This window comes from Montipora capricornis, chromosome 9 (genome assembly GCF_036669925.1).
Source record: "Montipora capricornis isolate CH-2021 chromosome 9, ASM3666992v2, whole genome shotgun sequence".
Lineage (NCBI taxonomy): Eukaryota > Metazoa > Cnidaria > Anthozoa > Scleractinia > Acroporidae > Montipora > Montipora capricornis.
In genome coordinates this window covers 21651319-21666318 of record NC_090891.1, presented here as the reverse complement: position 1 = coordinate 21666318, position 15000 = coordinate 21651319, and the positions used below count along the sequence as shown (strand labels likewise).

Here is a 15000-nt window from a genome sequence, read left to right as displayed (position 1 = left end):
TTTTTCTGATCGAAATCCATTTAACTTTACAGGATAATCCTCCTCGAGGATCTTCAGGATTTTATTTTTCTGGCAAAATTGTTCTAATTTCCATCTCGAGTGTAAAAATAACTCAACGATACTTGCCCATATATGGAAGTACACGCTCCAAATTCCAGGATTACAACAACAACAACAACAACAAGCTGCGCAATGTAAAGTGGGTGAGTAAGTTAAAAGTAATAATCTATGCATTTTGGGAAGTGAGAACGTCATTCCTCTCGAACTTTGCTCGTCACGAGAGAAACATCCTGGTAACAAACTCTTGTCATTAGTTTGATACCCTAACGATTTAGAGCTGCAGACACCTCTTAGTAAATTTTGAGATCTAGGTAAAAATTACGGACTATGCTCCAATCGATGAAGCAGAATTCAAAATGCTACAAAGAAATATTCCTATCCGAATTATATCCCATACTTCTCTCTCTAGACGCCGGTTTGTAAATATCTTGTACACTCGCCAGGTTTTGGCAAACATTCCTCCAAACACAAAGGTAAAACCGGTGACAATTAGATACGTCCTTATCTGTAAAGAAAAAACAAAATGATAGGACTTCGTTTTTTTTAATTGCATCTCTCCAATAACGGTCTTCACTTAATCTGCACATGAAACGTTTGCCTACCTTACAAAGACACATTGCTTCTTCGGCAGAAACTCTTGAACGCTTGAACGCTCCAAGCAACACGTGGACATAACAGAAGAAACCACCAATGGCAGTTATGGTGTTGAAATGTGGAGATGACATCTTGATAATCCTAAAGTTCAGAGAGTCGACAAGACAAGCAAAATAAGTTTGTAGCACAAATCCTTCAATAATTATAAGTACCGCATTTACTAGAATAGAAGTGCCACCGTCAAATAACCGCCGTATGTGGGTCAAAAAAGCAAATAAGCGCCGCGGTCTCAATGCGGAGCATATTCGAGAAAATTCGTCAAATTAAAAAAAAACACTATAAAGTAACTCTAACACAGCTTGGGAAATTTCTTTGCATCAAAAGCGATGTTCTTCAGTTCAAAGTTATTGTATTTCACAGCTCGTCCATTAAGTGCGGGATGCAGGGATGGCGCAGTGGTGAGAGCACTCGCCTCCCACCAATGTGGCCCGGGTTCGATTCCCAGACTCGGCGTCATATGTGGGTTGAGTTTGTTGGTTCTCTACTCTACTCTGCATCGAGAGGTTTTCCCCGGATACTCCGGTTTTCCCCTGTCCTCAAAAAGCAACATTTGATTTCATTTGCGTTAACTTGTTAATTTCAATTTACAGCCCTACATCGCTAGAAGATTAGACAGTTAAATAAAGTTCCTTTCCTTTCCTTTCCTTTATTAAGTAAAATGCCGTAAGAGTCAAATGGTCACTATCAAAAGACGTTTAACCTCTGTTCAGAAATATGTCTGTGCGGTGGCGTTCAATTTTTCAACAAGTGCCGCCCTCGAATAAGCGCGCACTTGAGGCGTGAAAAATTACGTAAGTTCCGCTTCCGCAGCACTCATTGGAGTAAATAGGTTACATGTGGCAACACTTTTGGGATGCCACAGGCATTTTGTAAATTGTCTTTATAGAGGGTTGATGCGGTTAATCCTTATTGACTTAAAACAAAGAAATGCGCATATTTGAAGCGGTGCAATAATAGTCAGGCATAAAATAAACTCACCTGTGTTTCCTGTAGCCGATATTTACAGTCAAACAAACGAATGAAAACAGAATCCCAACAACGGAAAGAAACAATATCACAATTGTGTGCTGTATAGAATCTTCATGTTCCTGGGTTCTTACGATTACACCGTCGTTTGGGCGGTTACCTTAAAGGAAAACAACGTGGCAGAAGGGATTAGAAGTTATATAACATTTTGTTTTTATGCATTTAGGAAAAATCGCGTCATTGTAAACCAGGGCGCGGAGGAAAACCTTAAGCCGATGATACACGGTTCAACATCTTGCAACATTTGTTGCTCAACAAATGTTGAAAAATGTTGCACAAACGTGTTGAACGGAATAGACCTGGTCTCTATTTTCGTTCAACATCGTTCAACAACGTTTAACGTGTTGAATGGCATATTTCAACATTCAACATGACACGACACACAGTTCAACATTTGTTGAACAAGAGCTGCAACATTTGTTGATCAACAAATGTTGAACCGTGTATCATCGGCTTTAGAATGATGTTTCGATCATGGTAGTGGAGTCATTCCTAACGTGCCATTGTGATAAGTACTTTGTCTTTCTCTTATTTTGTCTCCCTAATTTCACGTTTTTACTCCTGGAACTTCTGTTTTGTGCTTAGTGGCACAAGTAATGCATTTGCGAATATAAATTATGTTATCATCATCATTGGCATTAGCATTACCATTAGCGTCATCATTAGCATTAGCATTGGCATCTTCATCATTAACATTAGCATCAGCATCATCATATTAGCATTAGGATCAGCCTCAGCATCATCATTAGCATCTTCATAATTATCATCATATCGTTATTAGCATTAGCATCAGCATCAGCATCATCATCATCATTAGCATTAGCACCAGCGTCAGCGTTAGCATCATTAACATTAGCATCTTCATCATAATTATAATTAGCATTAGCATCAGCACCATCATAAGCATCTTCATCATCATCGTCATCATCAGCAGCAGCATCATCATCATAAGCATTATTATTAGCTTTATCACTATCACTCCCTCAACAAATTCGATCTGGAACACAAGGACACTAGAACTTAAAAAAAAAAGCACATTGACAGAAGCTCTCTTAGTGGGTGTATGTACGACATTTTCAAATTCTAATGCTACAATCCTGGACAAGATTGTTGAGACATTTTTTATTTCCTTCTCCATATCTAAACCGATTATTTCTATGTAGTACATTGTCATGTTGCGGATTCCCTTCTCTCGTCAACCAATGTAGAGGGACAGCCCGGTTATTGAATGAGCCCGCGTTGGATACGAGATGGTAAATAGCCAACGAGGCGCGTAGCGCTGAGTTGGCTATTACCAATCTCGTATCCAACAAGGGCAAATGGAATAATTATTTTAGTAAATTTTCAACCTTCGGTTTTGCTAATTTTTATTTAAGATTAAGAAGCGACCGGAAAGTGATGTGACTTCCGGGCGCCAAAACTTTTATGCTGAGTGACATTTGCCGCGTTCATTTCCATATAAGGTCAAACGCAGGTAAAATGGCTGGTAGCCGAGATCCAGTGAACAATGAGAAAGCTAGAATTGTAGAGTTGCATTATCTGAGGTTGAGAATTTAACAATTCCGTTTGTTTGGCTGGAATAAGCGGGAGGAGGTATTAATTGCTTGGCCTTTGTTGTAATTATTGTCGAAAAAGTCGAAACTTCAGAAGAGTCTCGATGACTCTTGTCCAGGATCTTAGATTTCACAGTTCCTCGTACCTTTCCACTTAAGAAGTGAAACATCCAGCTTGTCTGTTGATTTGTTGTAAAGGCTAACAATAATTCTTTCATCTCCTAAAAGAGATTCCAGTGAGTTCAACTTTATTGACTTGCCTCAAAAAGTCATTAAAATACTGTGTCAACAAAATTGTGTCTGACTATGTGTCCCGTCGAATAACACAGGTCTAACCTTGTTGCTGAAGTATCTCTATTGATGTCTCTCTGTCGCCGCGTTCATCAAATTTTACAGGACCCTGCCATGGGAACAATTGATGAAATATGGGTACAACTGACGTTTCACGTAAGAAAACATTTTTCATCATGTTTAACCCGTTTTTTAGGGGTTTTTCAGACATCTAGCACATTGAGATTTATCAAGAGAAAAATGATTGGCTGGGTAACATTAAAAAAAAAAACACTTTACTGACCGACATGCCATTAAAAGACAAATTCCTTAGTATGTCTCTGAAAAGGAAAGCGGATTCCTTGTCGCCGTACGAAAAGTTCGACAGACGTTTGTCTCGGGTCTCGAGGATGTCAGAAGCCTGCTGAAGAGTGAGCGCGATGCTCCAAATCGCATCGTAAGCGAAAGAAGAGAATGCGTTGTCCGGGTAACCATGCCTCTGGATCAGCTTCTTTAGTTCCTTATCAAGTTCAGTTGCAGTCTGAAAGAAAAAGCAGGATCGAATGAACTGAAGCGCTTTCTTATTCCTATTTCAACAAAGCATTCTTCAGGATGGTTCAGCAATTTACTGAAAAAGCTAAATTATGCCACTTATCTTAACACCAACCACTAACGTACGTAAATACCTGAAGTTCTTAGACCTAAGGGGACACTTTGTGACGTCTAAGCAAATATTACTATGCAGTCGTATTCGAAATGTATGCGTTTTAAACCTGTTATTTCTTTCTGCGTTCGATCGAAATGGCATGCAAAAATGAAAATAAACAATAATTATTACCTTCCCAGCAATCGTCGGAGTCGTGGATGCCCCAAGCTGTAGAGGTCTCGTAGCCAGGTAGTTCCCAGTGGCTTCCTTTACTTGGGGTTTGAGGCAAAAATTGTCTCTAGAATTTTCCCACCAATTTTCACTGTACCAACCAGGAAGGATCCAAACGTACTTTCTACCATAGATCTTCTGTTTGTATGCCTAAAACAATTCATATTTAATACAATGTATCCGATGTTTGAGAGATCAAATATATAACAGTTCATACATATTCTCAATCAAGAATGCTATCACTAGGGTAGCCTTTGCAATTGCAAGGCAAGAACAAAATATCTCACTGAGATTAGAATCATTCTCGAGAAATTTGAAATAGAGTTCACAAACTTTCTCACGAAAAAAGTCGCTTCTGATCTCGCCAACTAGATTTTTTTTTCTGTTGACTTGGACCATAGTTAATGCATTACTCTGCTTGGACGAGGTATCGACTGTCAGACTCAAGTTATGTACCGCTGATTTAAGTTAAGTTTTTTATGCATGTTAAACTTTAACGCTTGTTACCTTTTGATTGTATGGATGCAGGTGGAGATATGACACGTGAAACGAAAAGCTTGCCTAATTTTCCACAAACTAGCTGCGAAAATGGAAATCAGATTTGCCGTCGAGTGATCCAGTGGGGTGAAAAGAAAAACCCTTTCTTTAACAATAGACCTAATCGGCCAACTCAATGTTGAACCCAATTCAAACCCTTTGGGAATAAAACGTTTTGTTTCAGGTATTTCCATATCATTTAAATATGAATGCTACATTATCATGCAAATGCAATACACAAAGAATCTTAATCTCGGGAGATTTGAATTGGGTACAACATTGAGTTAGCCGATTAGGTCTATTGTCATATGTAGCTTAATGAACCGTCTATCAGCCGTTTCTTCTTGCTCAGTGGCGGTAGAGCATCCGAACTAATAATCGGAAGGTCGTAGGTTCGACTCCTGCCAAGGCGCACTTGGATTTTTCCGATCAGCCGCTTCCGAACTAGTAATTGAAAGGTCGGTGGTTCGGCTCCTGTAGAGGCCGGAGCACTCGGTATTTTTCCGAGTATTCCCGAGTCACCAACGAAAGAGTTTATCTCCTCGAGCTCACGACATAGACCTATTCGGCTAACTCAGTGAGGTACCCAATTCAAATCTCCCAGGATTAAGATTCTTTGTGAACGATATATTTGCACGATAACGCAGCATTCATATTTAAATGATATGGAAATACCTGGAACGATACGTTTTATTCCCTGGGTTTGAATTGGGTACTACAGAGCGTTTTCGCATGACGTCACGGCAGCCATGTTGGTGTTACAAAACAAAGAAACGGCGGCCATGTTGGTGTTCCAAACTAATCCTCTGGGAATTGCACTCTATTTTTATGCAAATAGCTTCTTTTGTTTCATGAAATTAACATCCATGTGAGTCACCTGAGTGAAAACGATCTACACATGCACATTGAGTTCCCCGATTAGGTCTATTTACCCAGGTAAACATTCACCATCTCTTTCACGAGTTGACAAAAACCCTTTTTTTCGAAAGGACAAGTAGTCAAGCGTGTTGTATACCGACAAACCATTATAGTTAATCGAGGGACTGGTTTTGAAACCTGAAAACCTTCAAAAGCGAGAACACTGATGTTGCAATCTACGTTGAGTTGACGGTGAAAGTACACATGTTTTCGCTTCGCGCGGGTTCGCAAACTAGTTGCGCATAATTTTATCGAAAGATTTGATTGGTTATCTTCTCTAAAAAAGGAGTGTTTTGTGCACCGTCAAGGCCAAACATACAGACAAAAACATGAAACCATAACCATCTCCATGCGTTAACTATGGACAAACTAGACAACGAATGCAACAACGCCCGATACAAAGGCTGCACACCTACAAGATCCCAAAACTCAACAATGCATGCATTCCATGTAGTATGGAAAAATTTATGAAGTAATGGTTGAGAATTACCTCACAAGCTACTTTTATGAATTTATCTTCGTACATCAGACCGATGATTATTCTCACGTCTTTGTTCTGCAACGGAAAAAAAGGACATGTTAAACGGGCATTGAGAGTATTTTGCGGGGTGTTTCGGACTATCTTTAGCGAAAACGACCTTTATCCAGGCGAAGGACGAATGGCTGAAATTTTCGAGATTTTCCAAATGCAGTCCTTTTCAAACTTGTCTCTTCTGTCCATCCATGTACCTTTTTGGTTATGTTGCATTTTTTTGTTTTGTCTTACGGTTTTAAGAGGTTATTTTTACATTCCATTTTATCTGCGTGTCCAGAAATTACTTAAAAGTTCATGACCAAGCACCTTTAAGGTGAAAAAATGGCCTTGAAAAAAGGAATGTATTTGGTTGCGTTCTGCTAGACCAAACTTTTTTGTGTTCTTGTGGGCTGAATAAATTTCTGACACTATAAAACCTATCGAAGTAAAGCGACTCCCACCGAAAACTGACAAGCGAGAAAGAAGGGTCGATTAACTCCTTAGCAAAGAACACATCAAGTGTTTTAGTCGTTGATGAATTACCTGTCTTGAGTTAAGTCACTGACGAGTGACCGTCAGCAGATCCTTTTTTTTGTGATATGAATATTGAAATGAAAAGCATAACAACCAACCGGCAGTATGAACAGAAACGATGACATCGATCGACTTGGACATATTTTCATTTTCTTGGCATGGCTTCGGAACGGCACCTTCAACGCCAAACGCCAAACTGCCTTTTGCTTTCCGCGAAAGCACCTGACCTAGAAGCGTGCAACGTGGAACTCTTTTTATTGGAGCAGAGCTGGAGATTTTACGAGACCAAGTTTTTGCCCAAATATGGACAAAAATAAGATCGATGCTGCACGCGCGGGAAAATGTACGAGCTATGTTACATCCAAACAAGGAAATTTTTAAACTAAAAAAACCCCAGCTCTGAACTCGGAGTTAAATGCTTCAAGGCCACGAGCTTCTGTTTCCGCCAATCAATTTCAAAGCTTCTTACCGTGAGAGTGGTAGGCGCGGTGGCCTCATGGTCAGTGTGCTCGACCCCGGATCGAGTGGTCCGGGTTCGGGTCCTGGCTGGGGACATAATGTTGTGTTGTGTTCTTGGGCAAGACACTTTACTCTCACGGTGCCTCTCTACACCCAGGTGTATAAATGGGTACCGGTGAATTTAATGCTGGGGGTTACCCTGCGATGGACTAGCATCCCATCCAGGGGGGAGTAGAAATACTCCTAGTCGCTCCTTGCTACAGAAACCGGAGATAAGCGCCGGCCTGGTGGGCCTTCTGGGCTTGTAGCAGACTTTACCTTTTACCTTTACCGTGCGAGTAAAAAATGCTGATCGGTCGTTTTTTCACTGTGAAACCGTAGTTTTCGATGAACCAGGCTAACGCGGTACCTTTTCGATGGTTTTGGGCATGAGTTTGGAACTTTCATTGATGAAAACCAAAGCGCAGTTTTTGAAGGTGAGATTTCACAATACTGTAAAAAGTGCACTAAATTAATTAAAAAGGGATTGCAAATCCAAGTCGGAGTTATCGTTTCTGTTTTTGATGGTATGGACGGAAATTTCCTATTTTAAGCAAACCTTAATGTTAAGAACTGTATACTTGGCGTCCTCATCGAAGCTTTCTACAAACTCGATCTTCACGCTTTTATTTGCCAAGAGGAATATGAGATTCTCCTTTGTCTGCAATTACAAGTCAAAAGTTAATCATCCCAAAAGTTGCTTGAACCAAATCACACGAGAACGAGGCATCAAGGGCTAATTTGAATAAAAACAAAAGAATATTTAAATGGCGGCCATTTTGGAATAAAGTGTATAGTCTTCTGAAATTTTATCCAAAGGAGGTTGACGATGATCTAGAAATAAATATTTTTGAAAGCTTCCAGTTCTGTGACGTCTTTCGTTTCGAAAGTACAGCATTTGAATTTCCGAATTGTCACCTTACGTGACACCAAGATACAAAACTATTTGGTTGAAAAAAAAAAAAAAAAATCCATTCCTATGAATTTCAGCAGTTTGAGACTTTCAGGTACATTAGGAGATGTGTTCATACACATGTATTTTTTATCTTATCAGCGAAAACTAAGCGCTTCCATCGTATGCTGAACTCCAGATGTTTTTGTTGATTGCCGGCTATATTATTTACTATATTATTGGTCGATGGTTCATTTAATGATAGACATAATGAAGTTATGCACCACGGATTAAGGCTGAGAGTAAGTTGTAAGTTAAAAATAATGGTACATTATAAAATGTGTTAATGTTTGTTTCTTAAAATTTCTGAAAGACTTGCATAATCTTCTCGCCCAACTGTGATGATAGTTAGAATGAAGTGCCAGTGTGATAAGTCAGGGGTATTATTTTATGGAAAGTAGGTATGGTTTTACAGCGTTTGTCTGAAAATGCTTACATGTTAGATCTTCCCGGTAGAACCGTACGTAACCTTGTTACTGTGTTACTGGTTGTCGCATTTTTACAAATTCAAATGTTGGTGGGTTACAATGTTAGGGACGGCTGGTCCGAAGATTTTTTTTCTTCTTTTTCCAGTTGATGAATGTAAAAATGCTGCTGACCAGTTGATGCTTCATTTAAATCGAGTCTTCTACTTCCCCCCTCCCCCATTTTTTCCCAATTGTTCTACATTTTTTCTATTTTTCCCAATTTAAAGGGGCTAGGTCACGCAATTTTAGGCAATTTCAGCACTGATCGAATGGTCACAGAATTAACTAAAATATCAAAATAACTGTTCAAAACTATAGAAGATTTCTAACAAAACGCAGGGAAGCCAAGAAGGGACATGGATGGACAAAACTGGAGAGGATTGAAATGGATTGAATTCGGGTAAATTTGAAAAACGTCGGCCCACCGTTTTTCAAAATTACATCAGTCTATATTAAAATGTCATTTACAAAGCTGGAAAATCATTCTGAGTTGTTATGTGGCCGTGACTTTGAAAATGAAAGACTCTTGCTCCGCCAATTTGACGTTTAGAGCTCATAATTAACAAAATTAAACAAAATTACCTAAAATAGCGTGACCTAGCCCCTTTAAGCAAGTCTCCTACTTGCAAGGCTCGTATTTGCTTAAATTGGGATTGAATCCCCAGAAGAACTAGAATTAATGGTGCTGCTCCCAGTATTATTCTGTATCTTATTCTAAAATACCTTGGTGAAAATGTGATCCTGTTGTACAATAATTGCAACTCGATTCCATTGCATCTTTCGAAGCAAGGTCACTATGGCCTTGTTACTCAGCGTCTCGGATGGACAGGTACGAGAATACAGGGGGAATCGCGAATCATCGGAAAGCAAAGGAGAGGTGTTACTGTATCCCACCTGATGGTCACGTGTACAAAGAAAAAAATTCAGTCAGAGCCGGATCATACCTTATACCTTAAAAGTGATTCAAAGGAGAACTTGGATTGTTCCTTAAATAACAGTTTCAATCGTAGATGCTAAAGAAGGATATGCAGGCCAACAAAAGCGAGATTACAATAATAAAAATTTTTCAAGGAAGACTTTCTGTCTCCATCTAGAACTTTCTAGGAATAATTCTCTTCATGACTAAAATACTCCTTATCAGTATTCAAAGATATCGACATTTTTTCTCTCTGAAAGAGCGATCCCTGTAAAATTTTGTGGGTTTTAGAACAAATCAAAATTGGCCTTAACTTCTTAAAACACAATTCGTTTCTATGTTGCCATCTGTTGTGTATCTGTTACAACAGAAGGCAGGGAGTACTTTCAGTTTAGGAACACAGCTTGAGTAAACAAACTACATTGAAAATTTCAATAATTTTGAGGGATCGTTTAGCATTCTACATACAGAGAAACCAAAATAGCGTATAAGAACGAGATCTCCAGGGCCGTGTCGGCTTTTAAAATGGCGCCTGGTCTAGCTGCGGCCTTCTTGAAAGCCGACAAGATCCATCTGGGGACCAGATGGATAATCTGCCAGAACACTTAACCGCAGTTGAACCAGGTCTAAGCTGAGACCCTTTTTACCGCCAACATTTTAATGCCAGCGTCTGTTACCTGCACTGCTCCCCAGAAGGAGGCTGCTTCCGCGATTGGTTCAGCCGCAGGAGAGCAGCCTGGTGCCGTAAACATGACCTTTGTTGGAGATCTGGTCACTAAATCCAGCATTGCTCTTATTGCCACACCACTATCACACTGAAATTGAAAGAATTGTAATAAGCGTTCCTTTCTTTGTCAGGTTTTCTGCTTATTAAAGCTAGTGCAGGGGGCGCAAGCACACAAATGTCACGATGCGTCGGAATAGCTCAAACGCAATTGCAAGAAAGAAAACTCGCGCGAGGTTTTCATTGTTGCGGCGTACGCTTTCCTAAAATCTCACTGTGTAATATGGGTCCATATGATAACTCATCAGCAACTTCCTCCCTCTTATTCCAGTCTATTACCATAACGTAAAAAGAATTCCATTCAACTTGCATTAAGAATCTTGCGAGCAGCTTACTTAATATGCTAAGACTGCTTGTTCATGAATTGTTAAGGACATAAACTTGTTACAAACTATTTTAAAGGGAGTATCTCCGTTATCTTGTTTATTCTGTGGCAGTGGGTTCCTCGATCGCAAGCAGTCCGCTAGAAACAGCATGTCACCTGCTACCCCTTCGTTAGCCTAGGAGTCAACCATGGACAAGAGGTGGCATTTCCCTTTCCTCCCTTGCAGGGACAAGAGGAGCAGTGCAATGTATTAAGGGCTGTCGGATGAGCTACTTCTGTGGAAAACGGTATTTACTTTTTGTTGTCATCCCTTGACCCAAACCAAACTGTACGAATGATTTGCGTGATAGATAATATCGACCCAATGATTTTCCCTGATCGTACCTTAGAATCCCTCCAGTCCTCGCGCAGAGTGTAACCTGGTAAAATTGAGTGGTCCTTATTCACATGATTTAGTGCCATGCGAACTGCTGGCATGATTCCCTCTGAGCTCCAACCTTTAGCCGACACATTCACACCGTAGAAGGTTCCAATGTAGAGGTCTTCTTCGCCATAAACAATGTTTGCCATATACAAGTTTGAGAGCAGCACCAAGACTGAACTGAGAATAATTGCTTTCATAACTCTGTCACTCAAGGTAAGGTGATGTCTCAGTTACTTCACTAGATGTTGTAAACGATCTAAAAGCTAAAAGCTTGCGAGGGAAAAAGAGAGAAAGAGGGAGAAGTAACGAGCCGCCTCTAAGCTTGACAAACAAAGGCAGCGTTTAAATTCATCAATAATGAATATATGAGGGAAATATCATCCCCTTTATCAAGCATAAGGGTTACTTCAGTTCGGCTGGAAAAAAAAAGTTTTTGATTATGACCGTATATAATACTACGGTCATTACGATTCGAGGCTTTACACGCCGAGTAAAAAGAGAATACTATCATTCAGATGTGGTAAGGGAGAGATAATTATGGCGTCATATTGGTCCTACAAACGTCGAAACCTCTTCTTCAGGTCATTGATTTCGTTTCTTCGTGGCGTCGTTTTCGTGGTTGCGTCGTGATGCTCTGTTCGTATCGTCGTTGTCGTCTCTTCGTGTCGTCGTGTTGCTTTGTTGCCCGTTTAGTCGTATTGGGTTCTTCGTGTCGTAGAGTTGCTAGTTTCGTCGTATCGCTTTCTTCGTGTCGTCGTGTTATCAATTTCGCCACTTCTTCAATTCGTCGACGGCTGAATAAACAAGTCAGCGGTAATAGCCGGTAATAGTAGCCCAAATGATGAGAGCAAAATGGCGACCAGAAACCAAGTTGTTTCCATTTTAAAAGAAGCAATAGCAAAGATTGAATCACATCAACAGCAATCAACGCTTTCCGCGATGTGGAGCGAAATTTGAAGCAAGTTAACGGAAAATTGTACTCGATAAAATGTGCTATTAAATCACACAAGGATCGAGCGGATGGAACCCAACCAGCTAATTTTGACGTCCATGCTGGTAAAGAAGTCTTAAGGTTTCTAATTTTGGTTTCATTGTGGTTACAGGAGGGCCTTCGCTTCTCTCTCTGGAGGGGGGAGAAGAATGCAGACACAGAAAGGAAAAGAAAAAGGAAAAGGGAAACCTGTGATTATGATTCAACCCGAAGAATTTCTGCGTGTTGTCAGACCCAGAACAAGATAAGACTCCATCCCAAGAATCGTTAGCTGCTTTAAAGAGGCAGGACTACAACGAAGAAGAAGAGTTTTTTCCCGAACAAAAGTGGGAACTTTGAGCATTTCAAATCTGTTCTTGAAAGTGAATATGAAAAGTTGAAATCCCAAGATGGTGCCTTCGAAGTAATGCAAGCGGAATCAGGGGGAACGTCAAGACCACTAAGGCTAATTTTGATGCCAAGCAATGGATACTCCATCCCATACATAAAAGATTTTGTGGAAAGCAATAGACTACTTTACATTCGACCTATGAAAAGCGCGTTATCCTTGAACATGTCACTACAACCTGTTACTTGATCCCCTCTGAGAAATTGCCCTAATTGCAGCTTAATATTAAAATAATGATGTGACGGGGAATGGGAATTCGTATACTAATGATTTTACGTTAAAGTAATATGCTTTGCCAAAGGGAATACAATATGTCCCCATACAGAACACGGCGAAATTGACAACACGACGACACGAAGACAGGAATACGACGTAACTGGCAAATCGACGACTCGAAGAACGCAGTGGGAAGAAACGGGCAACATGACGGCACCAACAAAGCAGATAAAAGCAATAAGACGACACGAAGAGAAGACAACGACGATACGAACAGAGCATCACAACCCAACCACGAAAAGGACGCCACGAAGAAAAGAAATCAATGACCTGAAGAAGAGGTTTCGACGTGTGTAGGACCTTTCGACGCCACAAAATGTAAATTCCTATTTTTTCCCCAATCTGACGCCAAAGATAATTACGAATGAAATTAATTTTTAGATTATATTCAACATACATGCAACGAAAGCAGTTGATTTTTAGCAAACAGTATAGCCGGTATACGGAAAGGTTCTTTTTTTCGTTTATTAAGAGAGAAATTTCGCTTTGCGGCGAAAAAAACTTAAGCTTAGCAACGCTTCAGTAGCGCCATCAATTGCCATGTAAGGTCAAACTAAGGTATGTGAGCTGATAACCGAGATTGAGTGAACCAATCAGAGCACGAGAAATGCATTAACCGAGGTTAATTAGGCTTCACAAATGAGGACAGAGAACAGTTTCCTTTCAATCCACCTATATTTCGATCACATTCAGTGATCTTCTTCAGGGAGACTAACTAACCGTTTAGACTAGTTAACGTACAGCACTTTTAAATTGTTGAATTGCCAAGGCAACGCGCGCGCATCACAACTGAAATGGCTGTTACTTTAAACACTTAACGGAAAATGCCATGGATATTATAATCATCTTTTGCGCGCGCCTACGCGCGTCTTTCGGTTCTGGGCGTGAAAACCATCATTCTCATTAAGTCCCTGGGGGCGCAGCGTTTCCAATCTATACATCCACTGTCCCTCCTTCTTCCGCAACTCCTTCTCTCCCTTGGCACTGTCGATTAACTGTATACTTAAATGAGTTAATCCCAAATGTCCCGAACTATGAAAATGCTGGTAAAGAAAATCATCATTGCTCCTATTTCCAGAAGATAACTTGAGATGGGCATTGATCCTACTTTTGTGATTATTGAAAATTATCACGTAAATTAATGTAGGGTACAAATAAAGGTTGTTGTTGTTGTTCCTGTAATAAGAGCAATATGAATTATTTTCACATGACGTCATGGCGCCATGTTGGTGTCCCCAACTAATCCTCCAGGAATTGAGCTTTATTATCCCGCAAACGCTTTCTTTGTTTCGGTGGAAAAACAAGGTTACTGATCATGTTGAGTGAAAACACTGTATATTACACAAAACCAATAAAATAGCAAAACCATCTGGGCCATCGAAAAAACGTTTTCGGTTCCCCACAGAAAAAGCTGTTTCCTTTTTTTCATCACATGTTCTGTAAAAACCACTTTTTTTGTGAAGAAGCGGCGAAAATGTCAAATGTATATTCAATAGTGAGAAAAAGCGTGACTAAGCCTTGGCCAAACTATCGAACAAAGTTGGATTCAACACTCCAACTTTGCTCGATCCAACATTGTTCGACCGTTTGGCCACCCATGTTGGATGATATTCGTCTAACATTTTTTGCTCGATCAAGTGTTGGATGAGGTTTGCTTTTGATCAAACATTGCGACTAACAATTCTGCTCGACGCAACAATGTTGCAGTGTTTTGCCGCTCTTCCAACAAAGTTGTGTCCTGAATCTAGTCACGTTCGCGCTACTAGCCAATCACGAATCGCTATTTTATTTTCAAGCCCTAAGCTTCTAGCATTATTTGCAACAAAGATGGCGGACAAGGATCAACAGCCAGAAACATTGATCAGCGAGTATGAAGCAAGGCCATGTCTTTAGGGCACTTTTAGTCCCCTAATCACTATCGCTCTGTTCTCATCATCTCCTAAACGCCGATGTATTTTGCAGTGAACATACCCCTTTGTTCACGCTCTCTTAACCATTTGTTTGATTTTCCTCGCTTGAATCCGTCATTTCCGTCC

General features: G+C 40.1%; 1 protein-coding gene across 1 annotated transcript in view; it reads right to left on the bottom strand.

The window, feature by feature from the left end:
* Positions 1 to 15000, bottom strand: part of LOC138016697 (gamma-aminobutyric acid type B receptor subunit 2-like) — a 29168-nt gene that overhangs the window by 6660 nt on the left and 7508 nt on the right. Inside the window, exons 3-14 of the mRNA XM_068863892.1 lie at positions 11270 to 11579; positions 10454 to 10591; positions 9584 to 9754; positions 8001 to 8102; positions 6386 to 6451; positions 4402 to 4590; positions 3868 to 4104; positions 3630 to 3693; positions 3440 to 3514; positions 1693 to 1840; positions 663 to 795; positions 458 to 565 (exon numbers count right to left, since the gene is read on the bottom strand). Of these exons, the coding sequence (XP_068719993.1) occupies positions 458 to 565; positions 663 to 795; positions 1693 to 1840; positions 3440 to 3514; positions 3630 to 3693; positions 3868 to 4104; positions 4402 to 4590; positions 6386 to 6451; positions 8001 to 8102; positions 9584 to 9754; positions 10454 to 10591; positions 11270 to 11506 (1668 nt within the window). The 5' untranslated portion in view covers positions 11507 to 11579. The remainder of the gene's footprint in view (positions 1 to 457; positions 566 to 662; positions 796 to 1692; positions 1841 to 3439; positions 3515 to 3629; positions 3694 to 3867; positions 4105 to 4401; positions 4591 to 6385; positions 6452 to 8000; positions 8103 to 9583; positions 9755 to 10453; positions 10592 to 11269; positions 11580 to 15000) is intronic.